The 21782-nt window shown below is 38.2% G+C and overlaps 1 protein-coding gene across 1 annotated transcript in view; it reads left to right on the forward strand.

Moving 5' to 3' along the window:
* Positions 1-13587, forward strand: part of armi (probable RNA helicase armitage) — a 59134-nt gene extending 45547 nt beyond the window's left edge. Inside the window, exon 5 of the mRNA XM_083144038.1 lies at positions 11950-13587. Within this exon, the coding sequence (XP_083000164.1) occupies positions 11950-12309 (360 nt within the window). The 3' untranslated portion in view covers positions 12310-13587. The remainder of the gene's footprint in view (positions 1-11949) is intronic.
* Positions 13588-21782: the final 8195 nt, after the last annotated feature.

Below are 21782 nucleotides of genomic sequence, written 5' to 3' on the forward strand. Positions count from 1 at the left end.
CTATTCATAGTAGGATGGTTGCAATCCATTCTTGACCACTTAGTACACTAAATTATCGTTAATTAGGCGTGCTATGAGCTCTATATATATATTTTCAAAAGATACCGTAGCTGTGCGTTTCCTATTCGGTTCTTAAATATAAGTAATCCTATTCTGTTTTTGCACTATAAAATTTATTATTAGAGGCGGGTAAAAGGAAAAAAAGTTTGGAAGATGTAAATCCGATGATCTGGAAATAAAAAATTCGACGCTAATAAATATGTGAATGTGTTGTTCAGCCATGAAAATTCTCTAACACTAAAATTACAGTGGAACATCTTATGTTCACATTTCATTATTTATATGTGCTTAGCACATTTATTTGAAAAATATAACTAAAGTCTTCTGGAGACCTACATCTTATGCCATTTCGTCGATAACGAAAGGTACTTTCACCAGTTAATTGGGATCCTTGGGTAACTGGAGAAAGGATAATCAAAAGGCGCATTAAAATATATTTCGTACGTATCACTACTATTATAGTATTGTGTAGTTACTAAATAAACTCCTGGTGTCCATGCGCATTACAGAAAATATATATATCGGTGTTGTTGAAAGTCAATGTTGCTTTCATCTGACGATGTAATTTAGTGTGCATGACTGAATATTTCACTTAGTGACAACCGTTTGGTTAGTAACAATTGATTATTCACACATAAAATTTATTAACAAATGAAAAGGTATAGAAATGTTACTCGTATTTTATCTTTAAGTGAAAAGGATGTTGTAAAACCTGTATGACGAGATAACGCGCGTACATGCATTGTTTTTAATCCTCGATTTGCTCCCCTTCTTCCGTTATGGGCAGATCTTCGTCGCCATCTCCATCTGAAGGTGGGTGATAAATCTTCAAGCGTTGGACAGCAATTTCATCGATGACGGTTTTACCCCGCTTGTTCGTGAATTCCACCTTGTATGTGTTGGGATTTATTTTTTCTAAAATTGTAGCAGGACCGCGGAAAATATTACTGAAACATCGCGCCCCGCCAATGCGGTTTGTAGGATCAAATATCAAGACCTGGTCCCCTTGATTGAAGTTCACAGACTTATGCCGTTTGTCGTAGTATTTCTTCGTCTCCTTGAATCGTTTCTGTAGGCATTCGGCGGCTGATAAACGTGCTTTTTCCAGGATGCGTATCTTCGTCTCGTTGGACGGGTGGTCACACGGTGTTGCGTGGAGAGCCGCTTCCGCCGGAGTCCGGGGTTCAAAGCCGTGAAGTAGGAAAAATGGTGAACTCTTCAAATTCTCATTCCTGCTAATATTACAGGAAAAAATAGCAGGTTGCAAGTAATCGCTCCAGTTACAGTGTGAGCTCGAGACAAATCTCTTGAGAATCTGTTGCAAAGTGCCATGTGATTTTTCAATAATCCCGATTCTATTGTGGAATTGAGCGGGCGCAAACTTAAGCTGCATCCCCATTCCAGAGTTTAATTCCTGGAATACTTTGGATGTGAATCCTGTTCCCCTGTCCGTAGTGATGTCTATCGGACAGCCAAATTTAAGTATTACTTCCTCGTAAATAAAATCAGCAGCGGTCGCAGCTGAAACTTCGGATACTGCCTTGCCAATGAGAAAACGGGTCGCAAAATCCGAGCACGCTAAAATATACTTGTGGCGTAACATGCCACTCGCAGGATAGGGGCCGCTAAAATCGACCGCAATTCTCTCAAAAGGTTTTTGTGGGGGGAAGGTTAAAAGCTCGCCATTTGGGAATCCGACAGGCCTCTTATGCTGCTGACAAACAATACATTCCCTGACAATTTTCTGTATGAGATTCTTCATGAAAGGGAAATAAAATCTAGAAAGAGCATTATGATACGTCTTGGTAAAGCCGAAGTGAGCTCCACCTATAGGAGAACAATGAATCGATTCGACAACCGATTTTTGCAAGGACCGGGGTATACATAGTAGTTTACGAGATCCACCTGCCATTTTATGTTGCCTATATAGCAAATTATTTTCCAGTGTGTAGGAGCACGCTTGTCTTTGAAGGGCTGGCGAAATGTCCACATTTCCGTCTTCTGGGCTTTCCAAAACTTTAATAATATCACCAAAAAATGAATCTGCACGCTGGTGTGAGGCGACGTCCACAGTGGTATCCTGCAATAAAAACATGCGTGGTTCTGGCAACTCTGGCTCGTTGTCGGCAGGCAAATTGCCACACTCTCTGCTAAGTGAATCTGCTATATTTTGAGTAGATCTACAGTGTGATACAGTATAATTGTACTCTTCGAGAATGGAAGACCACCTTAAAAGTTTAGCAGAAAGATGACGTGATGTGCGAATATAGGTAATAGCTCGGTTGTCTGTAAATAAATCGAACTCCCTGCCAAGTAAGTAGAATCTAAAGCTTTTAAAAGCATATAGAATTGCAGTAAGTTCCAATTCAATTATTCCTAGCTTCTTTTCATGTTCTTTTAACGTGCGACTACAGTATGCGATAGGTTGGAATTCATTCTGGGTGTTAGGCTGCATTAAAACGCCAGAAATCGCCTTTGTGCTTGCATCGGTATAAAGACGCGTTTCCTTGCCAGGGCTGTATGGTAACAGAACCGGGGCTGTAATTAGTGCATGTTTTAACTTCTCGAAGGCTGCTTGTTGCTCGTCAGTCCATACGAATTTCTTGTTTTTACCGATCAATCTTTGTAGTGGTTCAGCTATTTCTGAAAAGGATTTGATGAATTTTCGGACATAAGAACAAAGTCCTAAAAAACGTCGGACCTGCTTTGTAGTAGTTGGAACTTTATAGTTGGTGATGGAGTCAATTATTTTGTCACACACGGAAAAGCCATGCTTTCCAATCTTGTGCCCAAGTGCCATAATTTGAAAATATGCAAAATGACATTTGTGTGGGGCCAGGCGTAATCCTGCAGCAATCAGACATTGAAATAGCCGTTCAAGTGTTGTTAACATATCTGAAAATTTGTCGGAATAGCAGAAGAGATCATCCATGTAGGATGAAAAATGATCGTTATTTAAGCCAGAGCAAGCCAATTGAAGGCAGCGGGTTAACGCTGCTGGAGATGTAATATGGCCTTGTACAGCATACTGCATTTCATAGTGACCTTTCCCAGGAATTGTGAATGCTGTGTACTGTTTTGAATTCTCCGATAATGGTATTTGAAAAAATCCGCTGCGGAGATCACACGAAGTATAGTACCGCTTGCCACCCATGTTGTAGAGCGTTTCCTGGAGATTATTTATCGAAAGCGCGTCAAAGACAGTACGTGAATTGAGAAATCTCATATCTTGGAGTAATCTGTAATCACCATCTTTTTTACGAACTAAAAATACAGGAGAATTGAAGGGTGAGGTGCTCGGACGAATTACGCCTTGCCGTAACAAAGTATCAACTTGATCATAAAGCTGCGCACGAAGATGAATCGGTACTTGATAAGGTGGCAAATGAAAATCTGAATCATCCTTTAGCCTGATCTTGTGCACATAATTTGTCGCTTTTCCCATATCGTCTTCGGACCACGAAAAAACCTGTTTATATTTGTGCAGTAATTGTAGCAAATGTTCTTTCTCTTCGGGTTGCAGTTCGGGATTAATGTCAAGTGTAGTGACGTCGGGCTGCACGCCACTGGGTTGTTGTGATTCTGCTGTGATATTAACCTGTGCATTTTTAGTACTTTCTCCAAAACTTTCTTTCTGAACATAGATTTCACTTAAACTTTCCCTACTTGCGTCCGTGCACTGGCTAGAGCTGTCACGAGTGCAAAGAGGATGCCAAAGTTCGGCCTGTCCTAGTCTTGTCCCCTTTTTAATAATAATGTTATGCATAAGTGGATTGGTTACCCAAATCAGGGGTGAATCCGAGTTGAGAAGAGCCCGGGGGATTAGCAAGCCGGATTTAGTCTGAAATTGTTGATCTGGTTCTAAAAGATTCCTAGCCTTATCGTGAGTATTAACTAATTTCACGGGAATGCATAAGTGAGATCTAGGTTTTACTCTAATCTTTTTAGGTGCCACAAATTCTGGTCGTAAAAGGTGTTGTAGCATATTTGAAACTTTCACGGACACAGCGAAAGGTTTACCACTTTCCCTCTGGATACGGTTTCTGGGAGGAGTACCAAAACGTGTTAAAACAAGTTTGTTGGACTGAAAATCAAGATTTGCCTTGTGACTCTTTAAGAAATCATTCCCCAATATAATGCCATGCAAAAATTTTGGAATGTATCTGAATGGGTGTCTGAAAGAATGTCCATTAAAAGAAAAGGTCAAAATTACAATTTCATTGATTTGGAGTTGCCCATTAGTGACGCCTTGAACTATTGTATTAATTTTAAATCTTGGGGTATGGGCGGGCGCTGGTATATCTCCTATAACGCTAATTTGAGATCCGCTATCCAAAAGGAACTTGTGCTGCGTACCACAGACTTTACCATTTACATAAATTAAGTCAGCATTTTGAAAAGTGGAAACTGTCAACGTACGACCTACAACATTTGCTGGGCATATGTTTCCTTTATGCACAGTCCCTAGTCGTTTAAATTGTCTCTATTCTGAAAACAGACAGACGAATCATGATTGGGATAATTGCAAATATCACATCTCTGCCCCTCACGGCGGTCACCGGTCGAACCCCGGTCGCCCCGATCACCGGTCGTGCCCCGGCCCCGCGAAAAATTACGCGAAGAATGAAAGCGCGAATTTCCATTGCGCCACTGGCCGCGATTGGGGGTCTGATAATGTCTGTTCCGACGATAACAATTTTGTTGGAAATTATCATTACCACGGCCAAAATAACCTCTGTTATTTCTATTGTTACCTTTATAGGATTGACCTTCATAATTATTATAACGTGTGAAGTTATGTCGGGTGTCTTGTGTATGCCTGTCCTGCTTATTCTGGGCGTTCACCATTTCATCCATCTTAAGAGATAAACTCTTTAATTGAGCTTCGAGACCTGTCTCCTGAGACGAAGGTCCCGGGGTCGAAGGTCCTGGGTTCGAAGGTACAACGTTGTGTACTCTCAAAGAATCCAGTTCAGCCTGCATGGCGGTGACACGCTTCTCGAGGTCGGGATGGGCCTGAGAACGTGGTGTTTCACAAGGTCTCGCCGGCGTGTTGTGAAAGGGGAGCTGTTGCGCACATGGCAGTTTCAATTCATTCACAGGATAGAACAATGAACCTTTGTGAGCTTCTGACATCAACTCCTGGATTTTTCTCTGTTTGATCAAAAACTGAATTTTTTCGAATTGCTTTAAATCTCGCAAGAGCTCAGGGACCGAAGCATATTCCTTCTTATAAGTTTCGCGAATGTATTCAGGTTGAAGACCCAAACACAAATGTTTTATTTGTTTACTGATGGGCATGTTCGGATCCATTTTACATAAGAGAAGCTGCTTATCTCTTATGTAGTCCGACACTGATTCGTCGTCTCGATGTAGCCTATGCTTAATGCGCTCTTCTAATTGCAGCTTGTCTATGGATCCGGTAAACTCTTCAATCATTTTAGATTTAAAGAGATCATACGTAATGGCCTGATTTCCCATAGTTTGTACCCATGCTTGGTGCCATCTTAAGGCTGGCCCATGTAAAAGAGCCGGCAAAACTTGTAGTTTTTTCGGGGTATCCCAATCATTAAGTAGAGCTAAACTCTCCACTCTATCAAAAAATTTATTTGCATCTTCTCCGGCCGTGCCTTGGAACTGTAAGCCGTCCAACAAGAACGGGTTAATAAAACCTGTGCATGCCATAGTTCTGGGCGGGACTCGAACTGGGGTGCTAACAGGCAAAAGTCTAGCCCGGCTACGGGTAAATACAGGGCTACGCCTTATTGGAGTGGAGGACGCAGATGGTTGAGTATTTACAAAACTGGATTCTCCGCCAACCACATTCTCTGCCAAAGCTTGGATTCTATCTAGTGTGGCATCTAATTCGTCACAATAATCTAAACTGAACATTCCACATCATTAACTATCACGACGTCGCTGTCAAAAATGAAATAATTTGCCGTGGTCACCAATATAAATTTAGAACAATGAATGCAATTTGTGAGAACATTAAGTGGCGTTAAGAGTGCAAAGCACTAAGAAGTGAGATGTGAGAAAAAATTAAGTTCCAGTTAGTAAAATGGGTTGCTGTTAAAGTGTGCGACTAGTTTTCCACAATATCATCACTCTCTTGGGTTGGCAAAGAAATGCCAGTTGCATTTAGTGCAAGATGATATAAATGAAGGCTGATACCACCAATACGTGGAAAATTAACGGTCTATTCTCATCGCATTTCCGGAAAGGAAATGGATGAGAGGCCCAAATCGCACCTCTACCACGTCTTGTGACACACTTTTACTGAGTGTGTGAACCTCGAAAGGTTCGGGGATCAGACCTGGAGCCTTTTAGATTAAAGATATTATTCTATTGGGGGTTAGCGGTAGCTCGTAAGCTCTCGCTTGGCTGCATCTGCATACTGCAGGAGGTACCTGAATGCACTTAAATTTACATAACACTTTATAGAATGGCAACTCTCTAGATTTGGGTTACAATGACCTTAAGCCTTTAGAGGAGGGATGGTTGATAGATATATTGATATTGCAGGTATCTCCATATAGAATGGATGTACTATTGCTACATATGAGGGTCATCCAGAAAATAAAGACTGTTTGGTTATACAAAATGAAAAACACAATATTTATTGGAAAAAAACAATTCTGTTACATACCTGAACCTTCCTTCACTTGTCTACATAATTACCTCCTACATTTAAACATTTGTCATATCTGGGCACGAGCTTCAGAATTCCCGTGTTATACTCTTCTGCCGCCAGTTCATTAAGCCAGGTGGTCACTGCATTCTCCAACTCTTCATCACTTCCAAAACGTTTACCGCACAGAAACTCTTTCAGCTTAGGGAAATGGGGAAAGCTAGGAGCAAGGTCTGGACTATAGAGTGGATGATCAAAAATATAATAACACTCCTTACCTCACAGTCGGCGGGATTTTCCATCACGCAGTTCAATTTGACCACCCCAACTGCACAAGGACGACTTCTTACAACCTCCACTCACAGCGTTATGAGCACAGCTGTTACGGAAGCCAGTTAACCCTGAAAAGAGAAAGATGAGTGAGCTGCGTGGCGGAAATGTGTGAGCGGTCTTTTGTTTGAATGCAGTGACCACCTGGCTTAATGAACTGGCGGCAGAAGAGTATAACATGGGAATTCTGAAGCTCGTGCCCAGATACGACAAATGTTTAAATGTAGGAGGTGATTATGTAGACAAGTGAAGGAAGCTTCAGGTATGTAACAGAATTGTTTTTTTGTTTTTCATTTTGTATAACCAAACTGTCTTTATTTTCTGGATTACCTTGTACTACATTTTTCATTCACTTCAGTCTATTGTGGGAGTTATAGGGGCATGTTGTATGCCATTTTTATTTTATTTATTTACATTATGACTTTTTGCAGTTTTACCCATATCTTGGATCAACTTGATATCCACTAAAATCCCTGGTTTTAAGAAAAACAAAACTGACCCCACCTCTCTACGACAATTTGTTTTCGAGCAGCTGCCGCTGTTTTTTTTTTTTTTTTCAAATTTGAAAATTACATGCTCTAAAAGGTCTTGTCCGCAGAGGCTTTTCAGGTGTGCGAGGCTTCATCTGCTAAAGGTTCAAGTTTCTGTTATAAGAAATCTAATATCAATGAAAAACATTTTCCACAAGTAATAAATTAGTAATTTATTTTGTTTTTCATTGCTCTCAAAACAGTCGAAAGCTATAATACACAATCTTAAAATAATGGCATCGTTGGTAAATTCATGACTTCTACAACAGACAATAACATATTTCAATTTATCGGCCTCAAATACATATATTTTTGAAAACCAAGATGAGCATTCTTCATGAATTTAAAACATTCTTACAAAATATCACCATACTATATAAAAAAAATAAAGTGTGTCTGCATCAAAATCTTGTTATCTTTGCAGCAGACCTCAGAAACATATTTCAACACCAAGATGGACATTCTATGTGAATTTTAAATAAGCAAATATCCTTTTCTGCTATTTAGAAAGAAAAATCTCAACAGAGTACATACCAATGTTGGAAAAGCTACTCATGAAATTCTTAAAATAACAATGCTCGGCAACACACAACGATGTTGATGCAATATATATAAAGGGCTTTCTACAATAATTGTTGAGATTTCAATATAGTTATTACCGATAATGTGTTATTAAAACAACTAGTGTCACCACTACAGCTGGACTTGTAGTAGTCAGCTTTGCAGGCTTCCTGTCTGCTCTCACATAACATGAATGATCTATGCTACACATTGATATGATATATGATAACTAGACCTTGGATTTTTAGGTTATAAAAAGTGTGCTTGTAGGTTCCTAAAATAGGCTCTAAAAATCCTAAAATAGGTTCAAAAAACCCTAAAATAGGTTCTAAAAATTCTAAAATAGGTCCTAAAAATCATAAATTAGGCTTCAAAAATCCTGAAGTAGTTCAAAATTCCTGAAAAGTATAGTCACCAGCAATGAAAATGGGCCACCTATATCCTGAAATACGCACTATATTGCATAACGTTATGTGTGTTGCCTAACCATATGGCAATACCGTTGGAAATTTGCTATTAAAATCCAGTCTTTGCTGTATAGTTAGGCAAGAATCTTTTTTCATATTATCCACAGTCAAACTCCGCAATTTTGTCTGTGGGGATCATCATATGCTAAAAATAATAATGTTTCAACAAAAACATAGTTAGTGGTGCAAACTTCAGTGCTGAAATGTTAGTTTGTAAGACTTGTGTGCAAGTGATGCGAAAGTGAGCAAGACAACACAGATCAGACCACTTTGGGTTGTACAGGTAACAGTGGCACCAGACATTTTGCTTTGTTTAGAGCTTTGAAAACTTACCATGGACTTCGAGGAAGGGAAATCGACGGAGAGCACGTTTCAAACACTTTCGTTATTGAATTTTTTCGTGATCAAACAAAGCAAATGTCTCTGTGTGACATAAAAATCCTCTAAAACCTTTAAAAATATATAAAAACCTTAAAAAAGGCTTGATTTAGGCACGTAATTTTAAAATAGGTTTTTTTAGGCACTATAAAACTTCATCAGTTGTTGCCTTTTTTAACGAAATGCTGACATAACTTATTATTTCTTAACATACCTGTAAAGGAAAAAATTGTTTAAATACCTAAAATCAGAGGTCTAATCATAACTCCTATACAGAATTGTAAGTAATTATCTTATTTTAGTCTCACTATTTAAGGCTAGATCAGGTCGATTGGCTTGTAGTGGAACTTCTAATCTACAAAAATTGTTATCCATATTATTTTATGCTGAGTTCATAGTAGGCAATCCTTCATACCGTGTACTGTCTGAATTTCAAGTCTGATGACATATTGAAACAAGCTCCCTCTGGCTCCGAAACAACCACATTGTCTACATAACTCATTAGTGCTCAATACAAATAGGCCAAGGAGTCCCGGAGCCACAAGATAACAGTTGCATTACACTTATTTAATTGAATAGATATAAATTAGAGCTGAGCTGAACCCGATGCTGAAATATCGATATTAGTGGTATCAGTATCAGAAAGTATTGGTTTGGTTTTATGTACCAGTACCAGTCGATTCTTTCTCGACATGTTGGTCTTTTTGCATAATCAGGAAAAATTAGCATTTTCACGGAGTCTTAATTGCCCTGGAAAGTATGCAAAATTTGAAGTTTGCATTAATTACTCACCAATATTGTGTAAAAAACTGTACAGCGTGTTCCGTTCAAACCTCCCACATTTCAATTCATCATTGCTAGAAGGTTATGAAACGTAATGAAATGTGAGAGGTACTAGATGAAAGAGAAACTCAAAAATTGTTTTTTGCATGACCTTGAAGTTCACTGTGCATCGCCACAATCGCATAAAGCACAATGGCAACTCCGCAGCAGCGTGCACAATCTGTATTCTGGTATGAAGAGACCAAAACAATCATTACAGTGCAAAGAAATTACCGGAGAGAATATGGAGGAGAAGTACCTGATGGGAAAACCATTAAGGCATGGTGTGAAGTTTTTGGCGACTTTAAGTGTTAATAAACAATCCGGAGGTTGTCGCCTATGTGTTTCAGAGGAGAAGGTGGAAGAAATTTGAGCGGGTGTTTCAGAGGAAAAGGTGGAAGAAATTTGAGCGGGATTTTAGAGAAGCCTGCGTAAATCACTTTGCCAAGTGTCCAAGCAGTTCAAAGTTCAAACTTCGCACACCATGCCTTAATGGTTTTCTCATCAGGTGCTTCACCTCCATATTCTCTCTGTAATGACTGATTTTGTCTCTGCATACCAGAATACAGATTGTGCACGCTGCTGCAGAGTCGCAATTGTAGCACTGCATAGTGAGAGAACGGTGAACTTCGAGGTCATGCAATAAAATTCGTTGAGTTTATCTTTCATCTAGTACCACTCGTATTCCATTATGTTTCATAACCTTTTAGCAATGATGAATTGAAATGTGGGAGGTTTGAACAGAACATGCTGTATTTTGTGACTACATACCACGTAGTTTTATATTCTGATGTAATTCTTGTGAATTGATGCTTATGATAGGAGTTTAATACTCACACACTAATATTAATCGGTATTTTGAACAACTTTTAATTGCAATTTTCAAGCATCGGTATCGGTAGGAGTCAATAAGATTATTGGTACGGGTATCGGTTGAAAGTGGTATTGGCTCAGCCCTAATACAAGGTAAGAACACTTCATCAATTCACGATGAAAATGTGTTTAGAACATTGCATGTAAAAAGTTGATTTTACATTGGCCCAAATTCCTTACAAATGACTAGAGGCACACATTTGTGGTAAATAAAGAAGGAAAATTTTGGTGCAAAAAGTCAATTTTGGGTTCAAAAGCGGTAAATAAAATAAAATTTCGCTGTTATAGCGGTGAAAAATTGAATCAAATGTGGTATATTTATTTATTTATTAAACACTACAGTCAAATGCCCAGTTACAGTGCTTTGAGGTTAAGTTCACATACATGTTGACAAAACAAAAGTAATAAAGAATTGGAAAGATAATACAAAGACAATGAGAAAAGAAACTATAAAAAGGAACAGAATAATCGTTACATAATAACAATATATAATACAAGGGTGGAATATCATAAAGTATACAACCTACTTTGTTACAATGCTATTATACAGGGTTCACATAATATGTTTGCTTTTAAGTCTAAATAGATCAATGTCAGGGGCATTATTAGAGACTATATTGAACAACATGCATATCCTCCTCATGGGATCTGTTTATATATAAAATGACAGTTTGGTTTTAAAATTGTGAATATAATCCTAAATTTGATTTAAAAACTGCACTTATTTCACAAAATAAACATATCCCTTCTAATAGCACATTTATGTAGTTACCAGAGTATTAGGTTTATTCCTGTATAAAGGGGTTCATTTTTGCTTCTAAAATATTTACAGGGGCCTCCCTGATGGTGCAGTGATAGCATTGTTGCCTTGTAATCAAGGGGTCCTGGGTTCAATACCTGGTGGACGCACATTGTGGTTCGGATCCCACTTTAAACTGTAGGTCCAGTCCCAATTAGCCTTACTGTGTATAAAGTAGACTTAAAACACCAACTCAACAAAAACTCACATATTTACAGCAGAATTAATCAATTTTCCAAGAATTGCATAACTCGCAGGATAATTCAAACTTCAGAAAGTGTTGGGTCAGCATATAAACTCTAAATTTCGTGTTTAAGTCTATTTCATATTTTGCAGTTCATTTCATGACAAAACAGGGTAGGAAAACGCATCTCGCACCTTTCAGAAACATGAAAAATTAACATTACAATGTGTTATCTCACATTTCGTGTTTTTGTCAAAAACGAAATATCCATGCTTCTACTAATGACAGTGTATTTAATTTTTACACTTTTCTAGGTTATGAAACTACGAGCACTTATGGTAAAGATGGAACTAGAGGTTCCAAAAATAGGCTCTGTGGAAGAATTTCAAGGTCAGGAACGTCCAGTTATTATTCTGTCAACTGTAAGAAGTAGTTCTCAGTTGTTGGAAACTGATATTCAACATACTTTAGGATTTGTAGCCTCCCCTCGTCGACTTAATGTTTCCCTTACACGTGCAAAAGCATTACTTGTTATATTAGGCAACCCTCATCTCCTGGTTCAAGATGTGTATTGGCGAACTGTTTTGAAATATTGTGTTGAACATGAGTGCTACCTGGGGTGTGATTTGCCTGAAAACTTAATGCTTCCTGCTGAAGATCCACTGACGGTGTGAAAAATATTTGGATATTCTTTTAATATTTTTTATACATACATCTAGTGGTCAAGTTAAGTGTTTTTAAATTTATGATTCTAATAATTACAGTATATATTATTGAAAGAAGAAAATAAGTGCTAATACTTGACATAAACACACGCATATGTGATTTCCATACCCATTTTTTTATACTCTTAATTATTTTTGTGTAGTATTTTAGTGTATTTCACATTTTGCTAGTTCATTTAATGTCAATTAATTGCACCTGTCACGTTTTATTCCTGAATTCACTCCTATTTCAAATCTATGAAATGCTTATCAGGTTATGTGTAGGTGGTAAAACTGTGATTTATGTTTTTGTCACACCTCAATAGAAAATACATACAGGAAAGCAACATATGAACAGTCTATATGCATTAAATAATAGAAACAATAATATTTGACAGTATGTGCACTTTGTATATCAAAAACATGTCAATACAGTGGAACCCCCGATTTTAAGTTCCCGGCTTTTACATTTTCCCACATTATACATTCAAGTTTGATGGTTCCAACATAGCGAAATGTTATAAAATTTACCCTAATTTTACATTTTCCCGCATTTTACGTTTTTTTTTCAGCTTGGTCCACTGAAAAACGTAAAATCGAGGTTTCACTAATATTATTCCCACAGTCAAGTAAAATTTCCATTCTGCACTATGAAAAGGTCATTCATTTTCATCTGATCTTTTTCGGTAATGTGATAATTAATGCATATACTCCTCTGGACTTGACTAACGTAAAAATGTGAACTGGTTTAGGCTCAGTTTGGTAACCGCCACAAAATGTCAAAAAATAAAGATTAAACCACTGTTAACATAACTTTTTGGTTGCATAATCAATTAATACAAAATCTGTCTAGTTCCTCTGTTTGCAAATAACTTCTAGTTTGTAGCATATATATTCTTTTCTAGCAAGACGGCATAATGTGTCTGCATTGTAACAATTTTTTTATATATATAAAACTTTTGTTCCTTGAAGTACTTTGATGTGTATTATTCTCTTCAAAAGGTTTCATGTATAGAATACAAGTTGTCTATTCGTTGTATGTTTGTATATTCAAATATTTATATATGCAGGCACTTGCATGTATGTGTGTGGAATTAGATTATTTTCAAAATACAGTGATCTTTAAGTTACTGTCTTCATACATGCTCATTTCAAGTACTACATCTGAATTTGCACTAAAACTAAGGCAAACTTGAATTATTTGTGCATAAAATTGTTTTTGTGTTCTGTCTATACAAATAAACTATACTCAGACCATTGCTTGACACTTGTGCTGTGGTCACTGGCACTTCCTGCTATGTATACACCCTGGCCAACCTGTCAGATGGGCCAGTTACAGTTCAGCGACCGGTCTGTGCAGGTTATCGTGAATCATGTCTGAGCTGACAGAGTTTCAAAGAGGGCAAATTGGGGGTAGGATTGTGACCAAACAGAAGATCACCACGGCTCCAAAAGTAACTGCTGAGCTGAATACAGTGCTTACAAACCCTGTTAGCGTCAAAACAGTCAGAAGAGAACTCCACAAGCAGAGTATTCATGGCAGATCTGCAATTCCCAAACCACTCGTGACTGTTGACCATGCTGCTAGACGGAGACAGTGGTGCAACGCCCATAAAAACTGGACAATGGAGAAGAGGAAGACTAATCTGGTCAGATGAGTCATCCTTTACATTGTTTCCAACTGCTGGCCGAGTGTACGTGTGGAGAACGCCAGGACAAGCGTATGATACAGACTGTCTGTTACCGAGAATGAAGCATGGCGGTGGTTCAGTGATGATTTGGGCATCCATCTCTTGGTATTCTGCCGGACCCATCATCACCCTGCATGGACATTGTTGTGTATTTGGAACACACGCAGATCTCACACAAGGTGTCGAATATATTGTAAATGATATGCACGCATAATTCAACAATATTTAATTGATCACAAAATTCCATTCAACAAACTATAATGAACTCCATTTATACAAGACAAAACACAATCTGTTTTTATCTACATTTTGACAACTTCAAAGGTTTTATAAACCATACAGACTATTTACGCAATAAGCATCACACATACGACATTCCCCCGCGTCGATGAAATTTTGCATTAGCAAAATTTTGGTTTTATGTCTTTACTTCTTTTAACCATAATCACTCAAATCCAATCTGTCAGGTGGTTTTCTTTGCCTCTGACTTCTCCTTAACACTCTTGACTCTGCTGCTTCACGTCTATCTAAATCTATGTTACCTCTTGCAGCTTCTTCCACCACTTCATGATTGTCTCCTCTCTCGTAATCCTTAAACGTATCATTCGCATCTAAATATCTTTCTTCGTGGACTTCTGAAGATGCGTCATTATTCTTATCGCCTGTTTCATCACTATCATGATGATATCCTCTATCATTTTCTCTCACATTTCTCCATTTTATCTGGTTCCCATGCACTAACTTAACATCTTTACCAACTTTAATATACCAAGTATATGTCCCTGCTCTCCGGACAACTTCACCTTGAACATAGGATGCACCACTGGAATCTCGGATGGCAAGTTTCACCCAAACTTTGACACCTCCTCTGCTATCCTCGCGTTTGCTTTTATCAGGAATATCCTGCAACCGACTTATATCATCTTTCGGTCTCGGTTCAAATGCATACATCATTTCAGCAGGAGATTTCAAATTAACGGTGTTTGGAGCCATTCGGACACAATGTAGCACATCCAGCAAAGCATTATTTAAATCAAAATGCTTGTCATCTCTTCTAGTTTCGTACAATTTACATCTCGGAGCACTTTTTATAATTTGTACGTGTCTCTCAGCTTGTCCATTACTAGCCGGATGATAAGCTGGTGAATGCATCAAAGCAATCCCTTGATCTTCACAATATTTCTTGAATTCTGCAGATTGGAAGGGAGGACCATTATCCGTAACTAAGGTGTATGGCTGATTATACCTTGAACTTAGTCTTGACATAAATCCTTTTACATCCCTGAATGATGTAGAAGATACAACTTCACATTCTGGCCATTTTGTAAATGCATCAACAACGAGAAGCAACACTTTTCCTTGAAAATAGAAAAAATCCATGTGTGCTCTCTCCCACGGCTTAGTTACCTCCTTCCAATCATTGTATTCTTTCTTTTTGGTGTCAGGTTTTACAGCATTACAAACGTTGCACGATTTTACGTGATCTTCAACGCATTTGTCTATACCAGGCCACCAATATCTTTCACGCAATAGTAACTTCATTTTAACTACACCATCGTGATTCTCATGAGCTTTCTCCAAAACTTGTTGCCTCATTGAATTAGGTACAATAACTCTAGAACTCCACAGCAATATATCTTCTTCACATTGTAGTTCATTTCTTCTTCTTCTCAGCGCTTCGAATTCACTTGCATCTATATTTGGATCCTTAATCTTAGATTCTGGCCAACCTTCCATAACGTACCTTTTGACCTGTTTCAACATCACATCTTGTTCTTGCAAAGTTCGGAAGACATCTTTCAGACGATCCGTGAGCTTGATTGCATTTACAAACTAAATCCCGTCGATATCAACTGTTTCCCCTTGCAATGGCAACCTCGACAACAGATCCGCTACTTCAACATTCTTCTTGTACACAATTTCATATTCATAATTAGCCAAGAACAAACACCAACGTTGAATCCTGGATGAAGCCATAATGGGTATAGCCTTTCCATATTGAAGTAGTTGTTTGGCGGGTAGTGAATCAGTCCATATTTGAAATTGCTTTCCATAAATATATTTTCTAAATCTCTTCACGGCAAATATAATTGAAAGAGCTTCCTTTTCATGATGAGGATAAGCCATTTCATGTTGCGAAAGAGTAGTAGATGCACACTCTATTATTTTCAATTCACCATTAATTCTATGGCATATCTGAGCTCCTAGACCATAGCTCGAAGCGTCGCATATGATTACTGTATCCTTGCTAGGATCAAACGGAGTTTCGGATGACTGCAGTGCTTCTTTAACCTTTTTGAACTGACTTTCACAGTCATCACTCCAATTCCAATGCACATTCTTCTTTAATAAATTGTACAAGGCTGGAATCAGTATAGTCATATTTGGAATGCACCTTCGAAATAAATTAATGCCTCCCAAAAACGACTTCAATTCCTTCACGTCATGCGGACGTGGACAATTAAGCAATGCTTCAATCTTGCACTGGCATGGTTTAATTCCTTCCGCAGAGAGTTCATATCCTAAGTATTGAATGGATGATTTAAAGAACTTGCACTTTTCCAAATTAACCTTCACGTTATATTGTGCTAACCTGTGCATGACCTCAATACATCTGCTAACCGTTTCATTCAGTCCAGATCCACAAATTAGAATATCGTCTTGATATGGAATTACATAATGCAGACCTTTCAATATCTGTTCAATTACTCTCTGAAATATTTGAGACGAAATTTTAACTCCAAACGGTAATCTTGTGTGTTGTAATAATCCCCATGGCGTGTTTATTACAAGCAACCTTTTTGCTTTTTCACTCAAAGCTATTTGCCAATAAGCTTTTTGCAAATCCAAACTAACAAATACGGCATTTCCTCTAACTTTCTGGAAAATATCCTCTAACAGTGGTAGGGGATAAGAAGCATTTTCTACATATTTGTTCAATGTACTTTTTAGATCGCAACAAATGCGTAAATCTCCATTTTTCTTTTTAATGACAACCATCGGACTGGCCCATTCACTAGTATTGACTTTTTCATAAATGCCATTTTCTACCAATTTTTCCAATTCTGATTTTACTTTATCTTTAATTCCATAAGGTACATTGTAAAATCTCTTAAAAATTGGAGTTGCGTCAGGTTTTAATGGAATATCAGCTCTAAAATCTTTTATAGGCAAGCTTAAATCGCCATCAAATGTAGAATGAAATTCTTCCTTTATAATATCAATGATCCCTTGTACATTATTAGTTTTTATACAATTGTCACATTTATTTAATATATGCTTGACATTACGAACATCAGAGTTCATTGCATTATTTCCTGTGACATTGTGTGCAATAATATCAGACTGCGGAGAACAAGTTCCCCTTGCACAAATTTCAATCAACTCACAATGTAACTTGGGTATCATAATTTGAATCCAACTTCTTCCTAAAAGCGGATATTCTAAATGACAATTAATTATGTACAAATCTAGACGATAGAACTGATTTCTCCACGCAACATTCACATTAACTTTTCCCAGTAAAGGTATCACATTATTATCAGCACCTTTCAATGTACAGTTAGGTTCAGACATTTGTACATTATGCAGAAACTTTTGATAAAAATCTTTACTAGCTACAGATGCATAGGATCCAGTGTCAATCTCAAACTTGGCTTCATGACCATGTACATTAATATCTATTAAATATGTACGCTGGTTAATGTTGGAATCTAGTTCCCTTGTACACACTTTTATATCATTTTCCGAATCATTGACCACATGTTGTGATGATTGAAGTTTGGATGCATGATCCACGATTTCTTCTTTATCAACTTTTCTATTAATTAAAGTTGATTTGTGCATCATTAGAATGCGTAAAAATAGTGGCAATAAATAAATCGTGATTTGCAGCTGTGTTTGTTGGACTAGCTTCAGAGTTAGGTGCGGATTCTAACTCAGTTGTATGAGCAACAAATTTGTTATTGAGTTCATAATTTGTGGATTTTCTACGTTCAATGTTAATCCTTTTATAACATTTCACATAATTATGGCCTTGCTTCCCACAAAACGAACAAAAACTTCCTTCATAATGCCCTTGCACTTTGGACTTTGATTTATATGATTTTGAATTATTACCTTGACCATGAAGATTACTTTGCTGATTGCTAAATTTGGAATTAATCTCATTTTTACGTGAAACGTTATTCGCTTCATGAAATCTTCTGTCATTGCCCTTGCACTTAATATTATTCATTGTGCCTTTTAAGTTCACTTCACGGTAATAATCCTTCATATCACACTCGAGTTTTTCCATTTGTCTAGCTAACTCAAAAGCTTTCTGGAATTCCATGATATTTTCTGCTATTATTTTCTTCCTAATAACGTCAGACCTTAAACCGCTCACGAACGTGTCAAACAATGCAATAGGTAAAAACTCACCATATCCACATGCTTCACCTATCTTTCGGAGCCTTCTTGTAAAATCTTCAACCTTCTCCACATCCAATTGTGTACATTTTCTTAACTTTAGGCGTTGCACTATAAAATTACTACTTGGATTGTAATAAGAAATGAGCCTATCAGAAATTTCTTTGAACGATTTCTTCTCTGGTAGTATTAGAGAGAACAACTCGCGTAACACTTCATAAGGTTTGGGGCCAATTACAGATATGAATCTAGGAACTTTGCTTTCCTCAGATATGTTGAAAACTCGGCAATAATTATCATATCTTTCCAAATAAGAGTTAATGGTTCCTTCATCTGGATCATATTTGTCAAATCCTGGCACGTACGACATGATGCCTACAGCAACGATTAAATCCAATTAATCATAGACAAAACTCACCTAAATCTGTACTACGCCGTTAAATATTTTTCTCGTCGCCATTTAATACATCTGTTGTGTATTTGGAACACACGCAGATCTCACACAAGGTGTCGAATATATTGTAAATGATATGCACGCATAATTCAACAATATTTAATTGATCACAAAATTCCATTCAACAAACTATAATGAACTCCATTTATACAAGACAAAACACAATCTGTTTTTATCTACATTTTGACAACTTCAAAGGTTTTATAAACCATACAGACTATTTACGCAATAAGCATCACACATACGACAGACATGTCACTGCCAGAGACTACGTAACCATTTTGAGTGACCAGCTGCTGCATCCCATGGTGCAAACTTTGTTCCCAGATGGTGATGCCGTGTTTCAAGATGACAGCCCCTGTTCATACAGCTCACATCGTCCAGGACTGGTTTGATGAGCACGAAGATGAAGTGTCACATCTGCCATGGCCTCCACAATCGCCAGACCTCAATATTATTGAGCCCCTGTGGTCAGTTTTGGAAACCAAGGTGCGAGCCCGCTACCCACCACCATCATCTCTACAACAACTTGCAGCTGCTTTGGAGGAAGAATGGTAAAACATCCCTTTGACAACCATGCGTGACCTGTATTTGTCCATTCCACGTCGACTGCAGGCCGTTCTGCATACCAAAGGTGGTTATACTCGATATTAATAAAGGTAATGTGCATATCTGCAGGTGTTTCCATATTTTTGTCCATCCCCTGTATATATACAGGGTGTCATTTTAATGACGCCCACGGACCACAGATTCGTATAGAGGACATCAAAACAAACAACTTTTCTCAGTAACATTTTTCTCGTTGGTGTGTCGATTCGACGCTACAGCCATTCAAAAAAGACCATTTTGCCGCCTGGATGCTGGCAACCCAACACAACATTTGATCGTATCTGTGACGTCATTTTCTGCGGCGAAACAGCACACGGCAGGGTTGCAAGTAACACGCAAATTTTGTGAAGGATGACAAACTACCAACCACATTATTAGCTGTAAAACAAAGCGAGAAACGCATCCACAAGACCGAACATCATAACCTACCAGCCAGAAGGTCAGCAGTCATCTCCAGTGAAGAGGGATCTGAACTAACGATATGAGAATGGTAAAAATACGTATTCAAAATGAAGTGTCAATATCGGATTTTGTCTCTGCCTACATATCAAATATCAACAACAATAAATTTTATTGGATTTACAGCTTACATGTGCCTGTTTACTCCCAGTTACATGTCAAATATTTGCAAATCACGTTGCAAGGTTGATATCTACAGGTTTGTGTCCATATGCCTTTTGGTATTTTTGTGCGTATAATGGAAGTATCCGAGTTTCACGTTACGTTACGGCTAAAACATGTACAGCCACAGTAACAATCTAATTATGACACAGTAGCAAATATACTGTCCTGTTCACAGTTGCAAACTATTACATGTGTATCCGGTGCATAGATAAACACAGCCGTCGGAGAGCTTGTATTACTACTACTTATATCCCTATATTTTCAACCATTTTTGCCACTTGCCTCATAATGCCCTGAATATACATTATATTAACCTATGTATTGCTTACCTTTGGAATTTTGAGTTCTTTCATTTCTATTTTGTCATGTATTCAGTGTGTCACAGACAACTAGTATCAGAAGGACAAAGTGGATAAGACTAAATTGTAGATGCCAACTTTGTAACTAAATTTGGAAATATTTGACATGTAAGCTGAGACAAAATTCGATATGACCACTTCCACTTGAATTCGATTTTCATTCTACCATTTTTTGTATTGTTTGTTTACTTCCTGTTAGGTTACAGAACGTGTTTTCTCGTTTTGTTTTACGGTACATAATGTGGCTGATTGTAGCTGTGTCATTTTTCACAGAATATGTGTGTTACTGGCAACCCTGGAATGCATCGCTTCACGACAGGATATGACGTCACCAATGCAATCAAATGTTTGTGTGTGGTTGCCAGCATTTAGGTGGCAAAACAGGGCTTTTTTGAATGACTGTAGCGCCGAAACAACCCACCAACGAGAAAAATGTTACTGAGAAAAGTTGTTTGTTTTGATGTCCTCTACACGTTTCCGTGGTCCGTGGGCGCCATTAAAATGACACCCTGTATAAAGCAAAGAAGGCGAAAGGAAACACTCACCAGACAGTGAAAAAAATAAAATTTTTGCAGACTATCCGTGCATCTTTGGTGTAAGAAAAAAGACTGAACCGGAAGTTGGAGATCTGGCAGAGTTGCCAGGTCTCGATCGTAGAAGTAGTGCAAAAAACGGAAAAAACACTGTTCCGTCACCAGGCTCATCGAAACTGTGAGTGGGTGGGCAGGGTAGAATAGGAGGGATGGGTTGCAGAGGGGTGGGTGGGGAAGTTACTGGGTGGCCTTGTTCAGGCCAGGGGGAGTGGTTGCACTCCCATCTTTTGCAAACTGAGGTGTTGGCTGGTTGCGGTAAGAGATGGATGATCGCTACCTGGAAGCAGTCGTTGAAAGGGATATTGTGGTGGTTGGTATGGATGGCGACAGTGAAGTCCAGGTTGTGGGTGGATGCAGGGTGGTTATTGATGCGGAGGGGCGTTGATGTTTCCCCCAGGTAAAAATCACCATAGATGTTGCAGGTGAGGGTGTAGATCAAAATTGAGGTGTGGCAGGTCCCTTTGAGGTGGAGGGTGAATTTGCCAGTGGCCGTGTGCATCTGGAGGGTGTGAGAGGTTATAAGAATGGGGCAGGTTTTAGTGTTGTGGACCAGGATGTTTTGGAGGTTAGGGTGGGCATTTGAAAACCACTCTGCGTTTGTCAGGAAAGATGTTTTTGGTTTCAGGATCACTGTGGAGAATGGGAAGAAGAGAGTGTAGTGTGGGTCTGATTTTGTTGAGGTGGGGATTATATTGGGTGATTA

This window comes from Lepisma saccharinum, chromosome 22 (assembly GCF_977018435.1).
Source record: "Lepisma saccharinum chromosome 22, izLepSacc3.1, whole genome shotgun sequence".
Taxonomy (NCBI): Eukaryota; Metazoa; Arthropoda; class Insecta; order Zygentoma; family Lepismatidae; genus Lepisma; species Lepisma saccharinum.